At 39.3% G+C, this 20884-nt stretch overlaps 1 protein-coding gene across 4 annotated transcripts in view; it reads left to right on the plus strand.

The window, feature by feature from the left end:
- Window positions 1–20884, plus strand: part of ZFYVE28 (zinc finger FYVE-type containing 28) — a 146118-nt gene that overhangs the window by 99512 nt on the left and 25722 nt on the right. For 2 of the 4 annotated variants that reach the window (XM_058024561.1, XM_058024562.1), the window contains exons 8-9: window positions 2754–4118; window positions 15564–15668. In XM_058024561.1, the coding sequence (XP_057880544.1) occupies window positions 2754–4118; window positions 15564–15668 (1470 nt within the window). The remainder of the gene's footprint in view (window positions 1–2753; window positions 4119–15563; window positions 15669–20884) is intronic. The other 2 variants (XM_058024563.1, XM_058024564.1) reach the window with 1 other exon arrangement.

A 20884-nucleotide genomic window follows, 5' to 3' on the forward strand; every position in this document is an offset into this window, starting at 1 on the left:
AAGGATGCACTCACAGGGATCCCTGTGGGTCTGTCCTGTGCTTTTGCTCTTCCTTAGGACCCATGAGGTGCCAGGATTCTCTAATTGATGGACCTTGGCCCAACCTAGAAATTTCCTATGTCTTCATGCCTTTGAATATGTGAGGGATAAGCTTAAAACCTTCACTGTTACTTCTCTGTGCTTACTCTTGTTTGTTTTTAAAAATAACACATTACTTTATGTTTATAAAATTCTACATCAGTGTTTCTTCACTAACACAATGCAAATTCATAATGCAAAGCCTCATGGCAGCAATGATGTTCTTCTATGTTTTTTTCCATCCTATTGGTATAATTATTTCCAAAATAATTGGAATGATAATTCTACTTTTTTTATGTTGGCCTTAAAACTTAAGCCATTCTCAGTTTGTTTTTGCAGTGATGTTCAAGTGCTTAATCTCTTACAGACACTGGTTAAATACAAGATCTGAGTAATAATAAGGTGGTATCAGTACATACTGTGTAGACAAAAGTAATGTATAGGTATTTAAAATGTTCTAGTATGTTTAATAGCAATACTGCTTTATAGCTTATTAGGCAGGTGGGTCTAACAAAGATTGCCCATTTTCCTTTCTTACTTTTTTATGACTAAAAAAAATGGTCAAACCTTAGATTTGAAGATGCAGATAGAATCATTCTAGGAAATTCTGACTTCTCAGTTACAGAGTGTGAAGAGGGAGGATACAATACTGCAATTGTTCTTACAAGTGGTACTACTGGAAGCTTAGAACTTTTTTCAAGGTCATATTACTCATATAAAGCAAGATTTTTTTAAAAGAAAATGTTCATGGTGTGGAATGTACATAGTCATAATTTTTTTCTGACTTGAGAATATTTGTCTTAACTGTTAGCTTTTTCAAACTGTAGGTAGCTGGTATACAGGTCAGATACTAGTGATGTAATGTACATTTTGAGCTATTTGAAAAATTGGTAGTACTTGCAAAAATATTTGATCTTTGAGTTAGAAAGTTAAGAATGTAAACCATTTACTGGAAATCAAGGTGTGAGATGTATTGAATGGGGGTTTTTGACCTCTTTTTTATACCAAAGTTACTCCTTTAAGGGAATTCTTTTAATATGTGCTTATTATTATTATTACTACTACTACTACAGCTGTATGTTACCTGCTTACGAATTATTCCTAAACACATGAGGAATAATGAACTCCTAACCTCTGTTGAACAGATTTTGCTTTTCCCATCCATTGTTTTATGCTAAAATACACTTACTGATCTTTGGAAATAGTAGCAGCAGTTCTTGACAGAGGATATTTGTATATGTGACTTCTTGTTGAGAAGGATAATGTAAATCAAATTCAGGCCTAAAATTACATGCTGCTGTGTCTGCAGATTTGTTTTTGAGTTATCAAGCACTTAATAACACTTTGTTTTCAGGTGCCCATAGTCCTAAACTGCAGTACTGAGGACACTTGGTAACACTGAAGATGCTGCATGTCTATAGAAAACACAGTTTGCTGAATTGCTCAGTGTTTGCTTCCAGCCCTGCCTTGTCCTTAACATCATGCAGGAGCTTTATTTAGTCCTTAATGACCTGGTGTTGTGGTTTAACCCTGGATGACAGCTCAGCCTCATGCAGCCAACTTGCTCACCCTCCAGTGGGTCTGGAGAGAAAAGCAGAAGAGTAGAAGGGAGAAAAGTCATGGGTTGAGATAAAGACAGTTTAATGGATAAAATAAAAGCCTCAGACAAGCAAAGCAGAGCAAGGAATAAACTCACTAATTCCCCAGGCTGAATTCAGCCATGCCCAGGACAGCTGGGCTCCATCACACGTAAGGGTGCCTTGGGAGGACAAATGCCACCACTTCAAATGACCCCCCCCTTCCTCCTCCTTCCCCAGCTTTATATCCTGGCCTGATGCCATCTATGTGGTGTGGAATATCCTTGGGTTATGTGGGGTCAGCTGCCCCAGCTGTGTCCCCTCCCAGCTCCTTGTGCACCCCCAGCCCCTCACTGCTGGTGTGGGGTGAGGAGCAGGAAAGGCCTTGGCTGTGTGTGAGCCCTGGGCAGCAACAGCACAAACACCCCTGGGTTATCAGCACTGCTTCCAGCACAAATCCAAAACACAGCCCATAGTAGCCACTGTGAAGAAAATGAAGTTTATGCCAGACAAAGCTAGAAGATTGACTTCAATGTTTGAGGCAGGAGAACGCCAACTTCCAATCCCAGTTTCAGTGATGTGGCTTCCAGATACCAGTGGTGAATAAGCAGTATTACTCTTTTATTGAATTCTTTTATCTGACAGTTTAATGCTGTGAAACTTCTGCAGTACACTTTTGCAGAATAATTTTCTGAATCAACTTGAGGGATGGAAAATTGGTTTGCTAATCCAAGTCAAATTTGTGAATTAAAAAAGTAAAATGATGAAATAAATTTAATTGTGGGTGACATTTTCACTATAAATGATGGGGAGGGGAAAATTTCCATTTTTGTGTGTGTTTTGGTTTATTTTGAGGCTTCACTGCAAGCATGTATATAATTTTATGCCCTCTATTTGCATGAGTAATCTCAAATTCAGGCATCAGTAGTCACATGCTCTGGATATGAATGCCAAATGCACTGAATAACACAGTCAAAAGTATTCTGTGCCCTCAAGTTCTGGATTTCTGCACTAACAGAAAAAGCTTTTTTAAAATCTTTGGCATCAATGCCTCATGATTGTAAATGACAAGTGATGTGTGTATTTCTCCTTTTTCAGGGATCTCCTTCAGACGCTGACCGAGGATGAGCTGCACACACTGGAACGTAACCTGTGCATCTCCCAAGATGTGGATTTTCCTGTCAGAGCAGATCCTGAGGTACCCTCTGTCATTGCACCAGGCATAACTGCAGCTTTGCCTCCTAAGGAACTTTCAGCAAAAGCTGAGAACACAGAGGCTGAGCTGGCTTGTTCCATGCAGTATGATGAGCAGGAGCTGGAGCAGCTGAACAGGATGGTGCACAGAGTCGGCGATGAAATGTCTTCTCTGCTTTCCCCCCCGAGCATCTGTCAGTCTCCAGCTCACAGAGCTGGCCTAAGAAACAGTTCTAGTGCTGAAGCTTCACCAACAAGACACCATCTTGACAACTTAACTGATGAAGAGGACAGAGTGTTTTTTATGGATGACCTAGATGGAGCAGGAGAAGCCCTGGCAGGGTTGGATTCAGTAAGTGATACTTTTGCTTGGGTGAATAACCCTTGCCACGATTCAAAGCAGAACCTGCAATATAGAGATGCTTTGCTTTATGAGAATGGCCATCAGACCGAGGAGACTTTGCTTTTAAAAGATGCTGAAAGTGACTTAAGCAATAATAACAATGTTGAAGATGGAAAACAGATGCCTGGCATTTCAGTTCCAAACTCATGCAGCTGTCTGGAAGGGGCAGACTCACAGTTATACCTCAATGGCTGGGATGCGTACGCCGACGACGCGGAAACGGCAGAAGTGATCGCGCACAGGACAGGGGGAATGAAAATATCTGCTACTGTAATATTCAATCCTAAATCTCCTTCTAGCTCAGAATCCCCAGTAACAACCCCAGAAGCAGCTATTAGCTGTATTCCTGGATCTGCTAATCCATTAGCAAATGAGGAGGAGGATGAGTCCCATAAACTCAGTATAGCTGCCACAAACTGTCTGATTAATTCCTGTGTGTGTTGTGGCAGCTGTGAAGACAGCAGGGAGGACGGTGTTGAAGGTTTAAAGACTAAACATTCTGCAGGAGGTGTTGTAAATGCTTCATACACATTAGTAAAGTGTAAGGAAATGGACCATGTAGATAACTTGGACAGTTCAGTCCCTGCGCAGGAAACATTACAACCTGAAACTTCTGCTTTGTTAGCAGAAAGAGACTTTGGCAGTGAAGAGCAAAAACTGCCAACCTCCTCTAAGTGCCTGGCACATTCCTCAGGTTCACAGGTAGAAGTAGAAAGTGACTCCCAAGGAGAAGCAGAGAGCATCTCAAGTCAGCAGAAGAAGTGGGAGAAGAGGAAACAACCGTGTGATAAAAAAACGGACTACAATGAAGATGCTAGTAGTGAAAGGACAGCAAAGGAAGATGTAAAGTCAAGATCTAGTTCAAGGTAAGAGCAACTTGATGTCTTGGTAGTAATTTGCATGTACATAAATTCCTGTACCCTTCTACTGCAGTGATTGGTGTATCGTTAATGTTGATTTTAAGGACAATAGTGTTGCAGGATTAAGGAATTTATCCATATATATTTTTTAATGCAGGTAGCTTTTTATTGGACCTCAGCTTTACTGCAAAAGATTTGGAGATCTGAATTTTAATCATCCAGTGTCTCTGTATCATTGAAATCAATGTTACATTACCTGCTTAATGTATCCAGGAGGGCACTGCTGCTAAACAGTACTGGGTCATTACTTCCCTTGTCCTCTGCTGTTTTGTAGGAGAAGTGTGTCTGGAAAATACTAAAAAGTTAACTTTTGCATCAGTGCATGGGATTAAATTGTTATCTAAACACATTTTACCTTGGCTTAATTTGAGAGAAAGGGGATGATGTGACCATGTTGCCTTTGGGCACAAGTGTACCTGTGGATGTGTGTGTGCTGAAGGAGCCTTCAGACAGAATGCAGAGGTGGCTCTTAAAGCTGTTGGACCATTTCAGCCAAAGTTGATAGAAGAGTGGAGGTCATGGATTAAGGTTCTGTATATTTAATGACAGTAAGGAACTTAACTTGATAACAGGGAGATAACATCATAATACTTGTAGTAAAGAAAATGCCACACTTCACCTCAAGTTTGATTAGACACAAGGGATATTACATAGATCAGTAGAAAACCTGACTTCATTTTGGTATACTGTTAGAGGATAACCTGTTTTGTAGTGAATCCTTGGTTTCCCTGAAGTATTAATATCATGAAGCAGAGGGAAGACATTAGAGTTAAGTTACCTTTGTTTTCTGTACTTCTGTGACAGCTGGCTTTCTGTGTGTGTGTGATGCACACTCTCCCATTTTATGTTCACAGAGTTCAGGGTAACACAGTGGAGGTAGCTTGAACCACAAAGCATAACCACAATATAAAAGCTACAGAAATAAGTGTACCAATTGAATTATGAAATATTTTACTGATAGTGGAAATGGAATCATGAGTTCTTTGGCCTTGACCTAATTGCTTTTACAGGTTAAATATGACTTAGCATGCCCAAAACTCGACTTATCTTTTTTGTTATTCTGACTATTTGCTATCTTAGGCTTGCAAGTATGATCATATTAAACGCCTTACAACAGGGTTTCTAAGTGGACTTCATTTTAAGATGTAATTCACAAATCCCTTTGACATTCCATGATTTTGCAGCACTTCAAATGGACTACTATGTAAAAGTAATCACTGTGTCTAATCAGTTTTCTCATAAATAATACAAAATTCAGACTCTTTGTCTACCAGTTTTTGCCTTGAGTAGGATATTAAATGAATTTTTGAGAACAGGTCTGTAAAATTTAATAAAATTATATATATCTGTAAGCTGCTATTTCAGCCTCGCATGTTTTATGAATGTAGTAACTTCTCCACTGTCTTATCCAGCCTCTGCTAATATTGTTTAAAACTTTATCTGAGAATTATCCTTTTACAGGGAGTTCTGTAAGTCTGTCTTCCTGTTTGCTTTTGTGTGCTCCTGATTCCTGTCTGGCCTCGCCTGCCTGTTGTGATTTTGTAGACCTAAGTCACATTTTGTCAATTTGGTTACTTTTTCAGATTGGCAAAGTAAGAGCCTACTTGTTCAGAAGTTGTCCACAGATTGTCCATAGCTTTGATCATGCCTTATCTCTTGCCCTAAGCAATTTTCAATTATACCATTTCCTCTTGGCAATAAGTGATAGAACTGCACTTACTCAAGGTATGAGCAAACTGTGGATGTGCACAGTGCCATAATTGCTTTCAGTTGTTTTTCAATGATTTTCAGTGTTTGACTTGGAATTCTTACTAAGTGGTGTGCTGAGGCTCTTTTTGAAGTTGTCTGCTAAAGCCCCAAGATGTTACTGGTGGTCTCAGAGGCTGTCATTCTGTATCTGATGCTGAAGTTGTTCTCCATGTGTTTACCTGTTAAGTCTTGCTGTTTTAGTACCTGTTACTCACACTTTGAGGGGCTGGGCAATTGCGCAGTCTCTTTTGGTTGATAATAATTTTACACGGGTAGTAACCTGTCAGAGCTCATTGCTTTTCCTGTTTTTGAACATGATGCACAAAACCAAAGCTCCCAGGGTGCTCAACAATGAAATCTCACCTTTCTGAGAAGTGATTGTTTACCAGCTTCTCCCAGTTTGTGATTAAGAATTATCTGTCCTTTTTGAGTCCCTCCCTCTTGTGCTGTAGCTCCTTAGTTTTCCTAAAAGCCCTAAGTGAGGTATTTTGACAGAACCTGTTTAAAAATCCAGAGGCTTGACAGATGAGTCACCATTCTTCACAAGCTTCTTGACCCCTTCACAGAGCTCCCAAGAGGTTCCCTCTGCAAAAGTCACCTTACGTCTTCCCAGACAGACCTTCATATTGTTGTCTACTTATTTTAGCCTTGGATACATTTAAAGTTGCTTGGTATGATAATCAGGCTCACAGAGCTAGAGCTGTTTGAATCCCTATGGAGTCCTTTTTTTTTAGGGATGGCCAGCTTTAGACTCCAGGCATCAGGGAAGTTTTAAAGGAGAGCTTAATAATTCATCTTATTCATTCTTGAGTTCTAAAACTCTTGGGTGAATGTTTTTGAGTATCTTGTTAACACATTAGTTGGATTTTCTGTTTTCACCATAGCCTTTTAGACAGATACTTTGTTAATTACTTCTTCTAATTAGCTGTATTCATTTTTGAGACTACAGTACATCTGTTATGAGTTGTCAAGTATTCCACCTTTGCAGCAGTAGAGCAGTAGGGATGGAGGTATTTTGTTACTAGATTGTTGCTACTTTATTTGGAAGCATTCTAATACAACTCCTTAGGTATATTCTGTGAAAGATGGAGATGCTGGGGTTCTACTGAGAACTAGATTAAAAAGTTATATGTGGATAGATCCTATTTTTGCCTTAAATGTGTGTATATATATGTATATATATATATATATATATATATATGATTGGGGTCTTGCCTATGAATCACTAGTCATGTTATCAGGAAAAGAGATAATTCAGTTCCAAAATTTGTGGACCTTTCCTTACTCATGCTGCCTGGGCAATGACTAATCACTACTTTTTGATGATATTTTTAAATTGGCAGATCACATTAGGCTTCTGTGACTGCTCCCTATTACATGCTTGTGAATGCCAGCTTAACCATAGGGGAAATGTTGGAGACAGTAGATTATTTTCAGAATGATGGACCCATTAGCTAGAACAATAAGCAATCTCATACACATGGAATAGCTGCAGGATAGGCTCATTTATCAAGTTGATAAATGTATTTACTTTCTAGTTACTGTAAGTCACCAGGTAGAAGAAAATTTTCTTTCCCTTTTCTGAATAAAGCAGCTCTCAAATGTGACTGTTGTGATAAAACCATTTGTTTTAGTAAGTCTAAACTATTTTACTACACAATATGACATTATAGGTGTAATTTCTGTGATCCAGAAAGGTTTACCATAATAATCCTTGTATCTGAAATAGCTGGTATTTCAGGCTTTTCTGTCTAGCGACAAAATTCAGTGGAGTTTAAAATAAAGATCAAACACTCTTCTACTAAAGATTTCATAGAATCATAGAATAGTTGGGGTTGGAAGGAACCTTAAAGATCTTGTTCCAAACAGCTACAATGGGCAGGGACACCTCCATGGACCAGATTGCTCAAAGCCCTGTCCAAACTGTCCTTGAACACTTCCAGGAATGGGACCCTTGAAGGCAACCTGTGCCAGGGCCTCACCATCCTCTCAGTAAAGAATTTCTTTCTATCTAATCAAAACCTTCCCTCCTGCAGTTTGAAGCCACCCCTCCTCATCCTGTCACTCCCTGCTCTTGTAAAAAGTCTCTCTCCATCCTTCCTGTGGGCTCTCTTCTGGTAGGAGAAGACCCCAGTTAGGTCACCCTGAATCCTTCCCTTGTCCAGGCTGAAGAATCCCAATTCTCTCAGCCTTTCCTCATAGGGGAGGTGCTCCATCCCTCTTGGTGGCCTCCTCTGGACTTGCTCCAACAGGTCCATGTCCTCTGTGGTGGGGCCCCAGAGCTGAATGCAGTGCTGCAGGTGGGGTCTCACCTGAGTGGGGCAGAATCCCCTCCCTCACCTGCTGCCCACGGTGCTTTGGGTGGGCCCAGGACAGGGAGGTTTCTGGGCTGGGAGTGCCCATGGCTGGGTCATGTCCAGCCTCTCAGCCACAGCACCCCCAGGTGCTTCTCAGGGCTGCTCTGGATCTGTTCATCCCCAGCCTGGGCTGGCACTGGGAGCTGCCCTGGGTCACCAGCACTTGGTCTTGTTAGAGCCTATGAGATTGCCATGGGCCACTTGTGGAGCTTGCCCAGGTCCCTGGGGATGGAGTCCTGTCCCTCAGGTGTGTCACCTGCACGTGTGCTGAGGGTGCACCCAATCCCTTCATCTGTGTCATTAATGGAAATATTAAGTAATTCTGGTCCCTGGAGGGACACCACTTGTCACTGATGTCCATTGGGATTTGAGCCATTGCCCACTGCCCTCTGGATCTGACCAGCCAATTTCTTATCCGTAAACAGTCCATGCACTGCATCCATCTCTGTCCAGTTTGCATCCAAGGATGCTCTGAGGGACTGTGTCAGAGGCTTTAGAGAACTGCAGCTCAATGACATCCCACAGCCCTTCCCTTGTGGCTGATGGAGTCACACCATCACAGACAACCACCACTGGCTATTGACAGGTCTCTGCTTCTTGGGTTTTTAAGTGTTAGCTGATTTGATGTCTTTTTTTGCTATTTGCTTGTATCTCAAAGATATGGAACAGCAACAGCACACAAGTCTTGGGCAGCAGTGCTGATGAGATGCAAATAAGAGAAAAGCATTAGCAAAGATGCAGTGTCTGACTTGCTGAAGGGACAAAGTGATAAATAAAGGCTGTCATGTAACAAAACAAACAGTTAAAGGGGGAAAAGCCATGTAAGAATGGAACGTAAGAAGATAAAACTACAAAAAACCCCCACCATTTGGTGTTTTGGAGTAAAAAACAATGTAAGTTAACCCCACAACCAGGCTTTATTTAAATCTCTATCTAATATTCCTTGTTTTTCAATCAGGAGCAAGCTATACCAATTCTTTCTTTTAAATGTAAAATTATTCATGCTCTTTCAGAGAAGAAAGAAAACTACAAAGAGGGAAGATATTTTTTGTGTGTGTTTTGTAAATATTTGTCTTTCTGTTCTTTCTGGAGCTGAGGAGTCCATGTAAACCTGCTAATGTTTTATGAAGTTTGGCAACTTGTTTGATGTTGTCATAAAATGCTGGTGTTTTCATGTTTTAGTCTTAAATACCTGGTTCCCTTGCATGTTTGTTTATCTACAATACTGACCTCAGAACAGTTCTGATATAAAAAAAAGAGATTATTAAGTGTAGTTTCTCTTTTCCACTGCAGGTCTGTTTAAAATGTCTACCGTGAGTTTTACAATTTTTTTTTGCATTTGCCTTGATCTGTTTGAATGTATTCTTGATGAAGCCTTTTGCAGTGACAGTTTTCAAAAGAAGCTGCAGTTGGTAGTGAGGAGGATTTCTTACCTTCACCCTTCCTGCAAGCTCCAGCTGTGTCCAGCAGCTGTTGGATGCTGGCATTGTTTGCATTTACTTGTGGGGACTAAAAATCAGAATATTTTGCCTTTTGCTTTTGCAGTGTAAGGAGGAAGAATGAGATGTCCTTGGAAGAGCATGTTTTGCTATTTGTTCAACTCTATTGCAACTCTAGAATAAGAGGAATAATTTATTCTTGAGCTTGGTGTTCAAGTTATCTCTTTTCTTAGTCTTTCAATTCTTTAATCCTAAATTGTATATATTGTACAATATTTATATATTACAATAGTCTATTGCAATGTATTAAAAATCTTATTTCCTCAACATATTAGAATAACTTCATTAAAAAATGAACACCTGTTTCAGACAGTTGGTTTCTAATTTTGATTTTTTTGGCCTGTACTTTATTTTGTTCACTCCTTAGCAACATGTGATGTGTCTGTGCCGTAACTTGAAGATAAGTCATTCCACCTTTATAAATGCATGGAAAACAGCCATTCAGCCATTTGTATTTGGAGGATGGCTAACATTTGCTAAAAAAAATAAAACCAAATTAACACCAAGTACCTTGCTAGCTTGTCTGAGTTTCTAACTTTTCTAAAGTATTTCTTTATCAAAACTAAATTGATTGATATTAAAATTCAAATTTACTTGATTAAATGTCTTAAATTTATGCTTTTCTAGAATATTGTCTTCACAGTAAGAGTGAAGAAAATGGTGTATATTTTTACATGAAAATGTTGGCTTTTCTATGAAAAATTAGGGACAGCTGTACAAGTTCACGGTAAACAAAAATGTCTGTTTATTGTCTTGTACTGATTAGTCTTTTAACTGGCTGTTCAGGAGAAAGAAAAATTCTCATCAAATATTCTTCTTAGCAAAAAGCAAATAGTACTTGATTGGGAATCAAACATCAGCCTTTTAACTGCAAAACTTCCCTTAAGCAATCCTTTATCTGGCTGTTGATTGAAGTTCTTTGTTCCCCTTCTAGTATTCTGTTTATTGCCTTTGTGCAACTAGCCAAATTCAGATTCAATATAAATTAATTGTTTCAGTCCTTCCTCCCCTTCTTTTTAACAACACAGGTCTCAAATTTGAAATGGCAGTGTTTTACCTTGCCTGTTGAACTCTGATTTTGTGCAGTATCCTATAACACCACTGCTGTTATGAAGCTTTGGTGTCACTGTTTTATACCAGCTTCCCTTTTACTAGGTCCAAATATCAATTAAGCAGGGAACCATATTAGCTTTCAAAGTAGGGATTCCTGAAATGACAAGTTAAAAACTTTTAAAAGATAATTTTTGAGTGGATTTGGTGCGACACATGAGGCTTTAGTCAACCCTCATGTAGTAAGCCAGTCAAACAATACTTGTGCCAATTAGCTATTGTAATATGAAATGTAATTGTATTCAATTAGTAGCATTCATGAAGGAACTGTCCCCTGAAGCAGAGGTTTAATTAAATGTGAGAGGCTAGAAACACATTCCAGTAGAAAAAAGCATGGATAAAATAGAGGTGGCTTTCAGTTTGTTTTTTCTTTTTAGAATAGTTAGAAAAGGTGACCAACAGCTTTCAGTGAAGGGTTCATTGGTTCAGTCTGCCAGTATTTCATGAAAAGAGGCAGCCATATCATCCCATGGCACTTTGCTCCATGTCCTTAAATCTTTATTCTGTAATTTTGTCAGAAGTGCTGAAGAATTATGTTTTGATGAGCATGGATTGTGGTTTTATCCAGTACCAGAATGCAATTTTTAAAACAGCACTGTAGGCGTTTAAAACCTACAAACGAAAGAAACTTTTGCCACATTCCCCACTTTAAGCAGGCCTATGAGTCCCAATCCAAAACAAAGTTATTGCAAATGAGCATGATGTCGTGAAGCTCAGGTCAGCTGTGGGCTGATGTGGGAAGGAAGGGTTAGCAGCTCCCAGCTGCAGAATGTGGCTTTATGCACAGATTATCTCTTATGGTTGTGCTAATGAGTGTGTGTGCTGAGCCATCATCAGTTAATAATGGGAATCTTGAGATGGGAAAAACAGGTCAATTCACCTCAGGATCTGCCAGCACCTTAGAAAAGCAGAGAGGATCTTCAGCCAGATACTAATAATAAAAAAAAAAACTACAGTTATCCCAAGACTGTGTGTACTCAGAGGGAAAGCAGTGATTATTAAGGAGTTTTTAAAAAAGCTAGTTAGTATAACACTTAGGAAGTGTAAAACAGTTATCATTATTGGATTCCCATATCTTAGTACTAAATAAACACAGAACTTATGTGAAGAGTTACAGCCTGAATATGAATCAGTAATAAACACTGTAAATCATAAATACTGTTTCCAGTGCAATGAGTCAGTCTATATGGATACACAGGAATGAGAAAAATGTTTCTGTGTTGTAATTGCCTGAACTACACATAGTTTATTACAACAAACAAATGTCTGTGAGTGTGGTTTGTGTCAAGTGTGTTCAAGCAGTTTGCATTGCCAAGTGATGACTGATTGGATGGATTTCTCATCCTGAACTCAGCAGATTGTTCAGCCTGGTCAGGTTGGTGCCCCGAGAGAAAAATGAAGAAGTGGAAAATGAAGGCATTTATAAAGCAGTTTAGAATGGCAAACTGGGCTAAGACAAGGCTTAAAAACTGGTGAGATGATGAAACTGGTGAGAAGGAGTTGTGCTGACAGGAACTGGCATGGAGTGAGAGAAGATTGAAATGAGAGGCAAAGTATGGAGAAGAGATGAGGTGAGGCTTACTGCCTGTTGAGAAGACATTTGTAGAGATGAAAGTAAAGGTAGCATTGAGATGGTTGATAATGCCAGCTGGCTGTGGGCCATTAATGTTCATCATGCTCACTGGGTTTACTTACCATGAAGGTGTTTTATTGCTTTGCCTTCTCTCTCAGAATGTCCATTCCACATAGGTAGCTGATGATAAAAAGGGATTTCATGTCTTGGATCAATGTTGGTAATAAATAATATCTGCTCTTAGCAGAGAGGTGTTACTTTAGGGTGGTGCTTGCTTTGGTTTATGTTTTAGCCTAGAGCATTTACATTCAACTCCCAAAAAACATGTGTGAACTTTTGAGTTCTTGGGAAAAATGTAAGCCCTTTGGGTGCTCAGTAAGAACTTTAAGTCTTAAATTCTTTAAAACAAAGTAGAAAACTAAGAACCTAAGAAAACGGAATTTAAGTGCTTAAATACTGGTAACTGAGATATTTTGATTGGACTGCAAATATAGCAGGCAGAGCTTCACAGAAAGCACTGAAGGACAGCAAACCTGACATCTTTCAGAAAAATGATTACTACCCAAATCAGCTGGCAGGATTTTTACGCTGGAAAAATCTGGAAATGGTGGAGAGGTGGAAGAGCATACAAGAAGATGCTGAGTTTGCTACTTGTTCTTGTTTCCTGATTGTGCTGTTCAAAGATTAGTTTATTCTGAACAAAAGAGTGACGTGCTTGACTTGCAAGGGAGAAGCAGTGATGTATTTGCTGTGAGACAATGAGTTAACAAAATTCCATGATAAATGGAAGAGCAGTTTAACAAGGTTCAGTGACAAGGAACACTTCAATATTTAGTGCCTGGAGGACAGGATCAAACAAAGCTGCCAGGAAGACTCTTTCACTGAGTCTTGAGATATCCAGCTCCAAGAGGAGCTGGATCCTGACTTAGTCCCAGACCTGATCAATGGTTTATGTCTAAAGGATTATTTATATATGTTCAGTCAATCTTTTTGTCACTTAGCTAATATTTCCACATTTCAGCATGCTTATTCCCAGTTTCACTTACTCAGTATCTGCTGTGATAAGGATTCACTCAGCCTTGAAGACTAATTGTGAGAGGCATCCATCCCTTTGGGGGAGATCCTGGCATGCAGGCTGCTGCCACACAGGAGAGCTCAGCAGGCCCTGGCCTGTCCACTATTTTTGGGCTGAAATGAGTGACTTGCAGTCATATTTGCATACCCATTGTACTTGGGCTGGTGTGTGCTCAGGTAGCCCCCAGCTGCTGTGCAAGATTTATGGCCTTTGGCTCCTGTGGTGTTACCTGTCTCCCCAGAGCCCAGTTTGGGTACAGACATTCAGACTGCCATTTCTTGCTTTTGTTTAAAAAGGAAAGGGAGGGCTGAGCACACCACCACACCTGCCTAATCATGGTGTGAAATTGTGTGCTAATGGTTTTTTTAATATCACTCAGCTGCTGTAAAACAGACAGTAAAATTACATTTTAGTAGCATGACCATATTGTAAGATTGGATGGGTAAAGGTGATGAGCTATAAAAGAGTAAGCCTTTGTTTAAATGCATATATCTCTTCATAATGAGCAGAATTAGCAAGGGAAATTACATAAAACGAATGAAAGTTAAATAGATTTTTGTTCTAGTCTGATAAAATTATTTTCTGGTTGTGAAGTCTTTCCTTTCAACTAAAGCATGGTACACTTGGGATTTATTTTCAGATTGGCAGTCAGAAATGAGAAACATGAAGGGGTACATTTTCCAAGTGATTAGTGGGAGGTATGCAAACAAATCCTATTATTTCTTAGTGGGATTAGAGCACATACCTTCCATACACTGCTTTGAAGAATTCCCCTTAAGCATTCTTCCAGACTTCTAGCTGAAAAAATAGCTGTAATAGTAAATCTGGCAGAAAAAAAGAGCTTGAAACATAACTGGCTTGCATATATCTAAAAAGCAAAAGGACATTAAAAAATCTACTCGTACTTGTGGACAAGTAAGGTGAAATAACCCTGACCTATATTAAGTATCTCTTTTAACTGGAGATGTTTCTTAGGTTTCTCTTTGTATTGTCCAAAGATTTGTTGACTGAACATTTGAGTTCAGCTGGCTTGAGTGAATTTTCTGCACTGCCTAGAGCCAATATAACTTTGATATCTCTGCTCAAGATTATATTTTCTTATCTCATATTATTTTTTTTCTCAGTTTGTGGAATTTCCAGTAGCTGAGCAGTAAATTGTTATTCAAACAAGAAATTGGTCTTTACAAGATAGTTTTATAAGTGCTTATGAAACTACTTTTACTCCTCTAATTCTAGTTTATGTTGATAATATGATGTAAGATCTGAAATGATGTGTTGTTTTAGAGGCTTTTCCTTAGTCATGGGATGCCAGAGACAAGTTGTCTACCGTTCATTTAAATTAGTCATATGCTTTTAATTAGTAGTTAGTGGATTTCTGCAAACAAAGTGTCAGTGGTTTGCCATGGGACTGCTCCTTCCTGGGTATCTGTTGGCTCAAAGCACAAAATTTGAGGTACATATATGGCACTTAGAGGGACTGAGCAAACTTAGGGGTGGGTGCATTCAGCTCCATCACCCAAGTGTCAACGTTGTGTTTTCTAACAGAAAACAATGCGGAATTTCCTTCCTATGGAGAGCAAACATAGGTCAGACTTGTCACAATATTCAGAAGTTTTTGAAGTGTATGGATTACTGTGCCTTGGCCTGAAACCCTAGATGACTTTATGAACTTTCAGCTTTGTTATATCTTTGATTTAAAGTTATACCACACTTAGCAGCATGGGCAAGCTACTCCCTCTACCTCCAATGAAAATGTGAGATTCACAGTTATTTCCTGAGCATTTTAACTGTATGGCATGAATTAAATTGAAAATTGTTGTGAGATGTGTGCCCACTGACTTTGCTGAATTGCTTGTCCTTTTGGAAAGAAAACGGAATAGGTTTGTATCATCATCTGGAGAGCAAAAAAATGCAAGTGCCAGTTTATTCTTATTTCTGAATGACCCATGCCAAGCCATGACTTATGTCAATGCTGTTTTTGCCTTTGCTTGCTTCAGCAGTTCATTTTGTCTCCGTGTGTTTTTCCAGTTCTCAGGATGGCTTACGCGATTCCCCCCTCAGCTCCATCTCCAGCAGTGACTATGAGAGTGTTTCTGTCACTACCTGTAGTCTCTCCAGCATTTACGCTCTGAGGTAATAACATCACTTTGCAGTCAGATTTGACAAATGCTACTGACTTATGCTTGGTTAAAAATTTACATTGAATTAATCAAGTGACAGCAACACTTCTGAGTATTCTTCCTTTTGAACAACAGGTGCTTTCTGATTTATTTTTTTTTAACCTGCCAGCTTTCTTCAATGCTGTGACAAATGAGGCAACTATTTATGGAAAAGTTTTTAATGCATGCAGGAACCACTTACATATGTCCATGATCTCACTTTTATTTATCCATGTAGCAATTCTCAGAAGAGACTTCAGGTTGTATCTTGACAAGTTACAAATGTTTTTCTTAGCCAGCCTTTAGCTTTCTAAAAAACATGTCTTTTCCATTTTGTTTTGCCTTGTAAAATAAAAGATGTTCCAGTTAACAGTTTAACTTACATCCTTATTGCTGGCCAACACTGGTAAGAATACAGTGAAGAGCTGCTTCTGACTTCACAGAATGTTCTGGGCTGGAAGGGCCCCACAGACGTCGTGGAGCTCACTTTCTAAGTGAATGGCCCATACAGGGATTGAAACCATGACCTTGGTGTTTTTAGCAATCCTATTTTATATTCTCATCTTCTGAAACTGTATGGAAGTTTTAACTTTAGTTTTACTCAAAGCACTTATTGAGAGTGATAATGTAATTAAAGTTAAGACAGAAAAATGTAACTAAAACATAAAAATGAAATCTTTGTATTTTTCACTGTTTGCATAACATACATGTATGAGATGTATTGCATGCACTGTATGCAATAACATTTTTGCCTTGGTACAGACAGATTGAAATATCACTACTTCAGCTGATGAAATACCACTACTTCATTCTCCACTGCTTCTTGTTCTCTCTTTTTCATTTGTTTTTTTTTCCCCAGAACTTCATTTGAACTTCAGGATTTTGAGATTTCATCTAGGTTTGGGGATAAAAAGAGGAGATAAGATGGCTTTTCTAATACTGGTAGAAGCAATACTACAAATAACAATGAGGTTTTTTTAGGCTGGTGTGTCCTTCAAGTTCAATTTTTTAGAGTTTTGTATTTTTCAAATAAGGGCAAAAAGACGCAACAAAAACTCTTCTTCATTGTTTTATTTTTAAAATACATTTTCTTTTGACTGTTCTTCAAACAAAACCCAATTTACCTGCGTGCAGCAGTCACCCTGTTCCAAGTACTCTGTACATTGAAGACTGTTTCACACAGGGCTGTCTGAATGGATGGTAGGTGTAGCCTCAGTGACTCTTCAGGAATAACTGGAGCAGGGAGAATAAGCCTTGATTAGATGCACCACCTCTTTGGAAGGCCTTACTGGACTGCCTTTGTCCATTGGTGCTGCAGTTGGCACTGTATTGGTAGTTAGGAAAAAGGAAGTTTGATTTTTAAGGCAGTATTTGCACATGTGCCTTTGTGTTCTTGTCCACTGAGAAAGAGCATTGCATCATCCCTGGGTGGCTTGATGAAATCTAAGCTGTCCATTTTTCTGCAATCTGATGGATATTACCAGAGATGTAGTTTGTGGTCCAGTAAAAAAAACCAGCAAAGTGCCTGCTTGACTGCAATGACAGGAGTTTCCCCTTTTGAAAGGCTTCGTTTAAAACCAGCTTGTTTTAATGAAATAAAAGAAAAAAGCAGCTCTAAAGTTCTAACTACTTCACAGTAGTATGTTTCTAGATCTTTGTACATAGAAATGTAATATTCAGTGCATCTATTTGTATAATTTTTGAGAATGTTATTTTTAGGTGTTCCTCTGTTCTCTCTTTAGAGGGCTTTATTTGGCCATTAAACAGCTTCTCTAGAGTTGCATTATTTGTTTACTGCAAAAAACATGTTCCTTGCAAAGATAATCTCTAAAATGTTCTTTTCTGAAATAACTGGGTTTTCCATGATGCCATATGAATATCCAAAATAATACCTAATTTGGGAGTTTGTTTCTTTTTCATCTGAAATATGCACTTCTAATGTATCTAATTTCTTATTGTTTACACTTAACAACAATTAGACGTTAAATGTAACATTTGCAATTTTATCTGAAAAATAATTGGCAGAAGATAGAATTCTTGAAATACATTTATGTGGTCTTTCATCCTCCTGTGAAACATAAACAATTTCTTTGTGCTATTTAATAATCAGTACTGAGACTGACAGTCATGTTGTCAGATTGTAGCATGTTTTGGGAATATCTTCAGAAAATTTAGCTGTGATAGCAAAACCAGTTTAACTGCAGCAGTAAGGTTGAACTAATTGTGTATTAAATAGCACAGATGGAATTTATTTGAAACAATGGAGTGTTGAATGTATGGAATTCTGTAGAAATGTACATTTATTGTTTTCCAAATGGAGAACCAGGGAGAAAATTCCAACTCTTTGGATGCCAAAGCAGTGTTCAGACCAGTGGTTTGGGTTCTCAAGGAAAGGAAAGTTTGATTTCATTAGTACCTCTTGATTTCAAATGTTCCTCTTTCTAGTCCCAGAGGGTCTGGTGGTCAAGAAATTAATTTTTCAGCCCAGTTCAGATGATTTTTTTCAAAATATTCATTAGGCAGTATCCAGACTTGAGATGCCCATACCAGTAGTCAGCTTTCTCAGCAAAGAATAATATGATATGCTCAAAGTTTGGACCGAAGTTTTTTGAAAGACTGCAGGTAGAAAATGCAAGAAAAATATTGATTTGGGAACGATAAGGAAAGATAAGTGAGACAACAGAAGAACCAGGGTAGTTACAATTAGTGGATTTCAAGTCTCATTGGAGATTTTGTTGTAAGAGTGCCAAGGAGAAAGAAATACTGATGAATCTATTCAAGGGTTTGTCAGCCTAGAGTAAACTGTACATGGTAAACTCTACTTCTTTGTTTTAAGGTTATAAAGAGCCAATAAATGAGAACTTTAAATATAAATAATAACTCTTAAAACTAACCTTAGTGTTACACTAGATACTTTCCCTAGTCAACAGGTTGGGGGGTTTTTTAGCTATGTCATTGCAGCTTAACTACTGGTGGGTTTTGGTATATTTTTCTACTATTTTCGTAATTTTAAAAAATTGGTGGTGAAGTTTTAGCACATTGTTTACAGTCTGTAAAAGGCAGTATCTGCAATGAATTGTGACTCAAGTTTATGCCAAAACTGCAAGAATCTGCCAGCAATTACAGTGGGATATTTATCTAGATATTTCAGTTAGATTATCTGTATTTGTGCATATGTGGGCAGGCGTTGATCATTCTTAGTGTAAAATATTTGTTATATCAAGATGAAACCTCCCCTGGTGCAACTTGTCCTCTCCATGTGACTCCTTGTGGAGAGTCAGCTTCCATCCTCTTTGCAGCCACTCTTTATGTACAGTGATGAGATCCCCTGGAGCCTTCTCCAGGGAGTAAAATACTGATAATATTCCTTCAGTCTCTCTTCATAGGGCTGGTTCTCCGTCATCTTCATGGCTCTCCTTTGGATGCTCTCCAGTCCATCTGTTCCTTTTTTTGAGCTGTGTGACCACAGCTGCACACAGGAGTGCTCCAGGTGGGCCTGACAAGCTCTTGGTAGTTTGGGATGGTGACATCTCTCATCTCTGCTGGTGGTGTCCCTGTGGGTGCATGGCAGCATCTGATGTGCTGTCACTGCTGCAGAGCTCCACTGCTGGGCCCTGTTCAGCTCTTGTTGTGCACCCCCAGCACCCCCTCAGCAAAGGATCCCAGCCTGTGCCAGGCTCTTTGGTGTCATCACTGCTGCAGGACCTTGCACTTGTCCCTGTTAACTCCACGTTCCTCTTGGCAGCTCCCTGTTCCAGCCTGTCCTGCTCTGTGAGATGGCTTTCCCTGCTGGCATGTGCACCTCACTGCCCAGTGTGGGGTCACCAGCAAACCTGGGGACAGTGCTCACACTCTTGTCATCCAGATGGTTTTGGTGATGCTGAACAAGTGAGGCCCAATGTCCATCCCTGGGGATTGCCACTCGTGGCAGGCTGCCAGCCCTGGTACAGACCATGGATCAGCACTCTGAGTGGGAGCTCTGAGCCAGTTTCTTGCCCATCTCTCAGACCAAACAAAATTCATGTGGGTGGACAGTTTCTTACAGAAGCAGGTTTTATACAGTGCTTTCTCATTAGTAGAACTCAGTGCCTTGAAAAGGATTCAAGAAGGAAAAAGAACTTGGTTGTTCTCCAGGACTGTGAATTATAGTAGGAGAATTAAGTTTTTTCATCTTATGGTCCAGAGCTTAAGCTATCAAAGCTACAGCACAAATTACATGGCTGCAGGTTTTAACAGAGACCACAGCTACTCTGGGGAACTTGTAGATCATAACATGGAGTACAACAAATACATTAACAATGCATTTTAGCTGACTGGTCAGCCCACCTGATCAGCTCTGTCTCCAGTTCTTCTGTCCTGCACTTTTGCCTTTGTTAACGTGCTCAGTTCACATTGAAGCTATGCAAAATGACAGATTTGTTCTGCATTCATGTTTGGTACTGTCATTTTGGGTCTGATCAGTGCATTACTGTAGATTTTCTGTCTCTTTTTTTTTCTGTAGAGCTGCTCTTTATGGAGAAATTGCTCACAACCAGAAAGAGGCTGTTAGTAATGGCTTTATATGGCTTTTACTGGAGTTCTAGAAATAAAGAGCTCAGTGAGCAGAGCTGTGAGGAGAGAAAGCGGTTTTATACTTTGAGCAAATCTGAATCACTTCCACTATAGATGCTGTTCCTGCCTAATGATTTTGAACTGCAAACTGTTTGTGTGTCTCTTAGGCAGTGAGAGTCTGTGCTGCTTTGTACAGCTCTGTCACTCAAGTACTGTGAGGGCAGTAGTAATACACTCTTAACAGGTTGCTGTATACAGTCTTTTTGTTCAGCTGCTAAATCCCTTGCCCCAACAACCAGCTGAGCAGTACCAGCAAAACAAAAAGTCAGCTTCGATGAGGTCTGTCAGCTTTTGCTTCTGATTTTAGTCAGTGAGATTTGTGTGACTGAAGCAGATGTCTCTGGGTTTTCACCGCCAGAATTCTTCTTGATGTGTTTCATGCCTATCTTGTTCTTCACCCTGCAAGACAAAAAAAAAAATTAAATGTCAAATGGTGTAGCATTTTCTAAGTCATAGTGTTCCTTTCTAGGATATTCTTCAGGATATTCTATATTTTATGCATATCTCTGTCTTTAGTAACTAGTAACTGGATGCCGATTTTATTTCTTCCAAGGAATAACCCAGGCAGCTAATGTTAAC

This window comes from Melospiza georgiana, chromosome 5 (assembly GCF_028018845.1).
Source record: "Melospiza georgiana isolate bMelGeo1 chromosome 5, bMelGeo1.pri, whole genome shotgun sequence".
NCBI classification, from domain to species: Eukaryota; Metazoa; Chordata; class Aves; order Passeriformes; family Passerellidae; genus Melospiza; species Melospiza georgiana.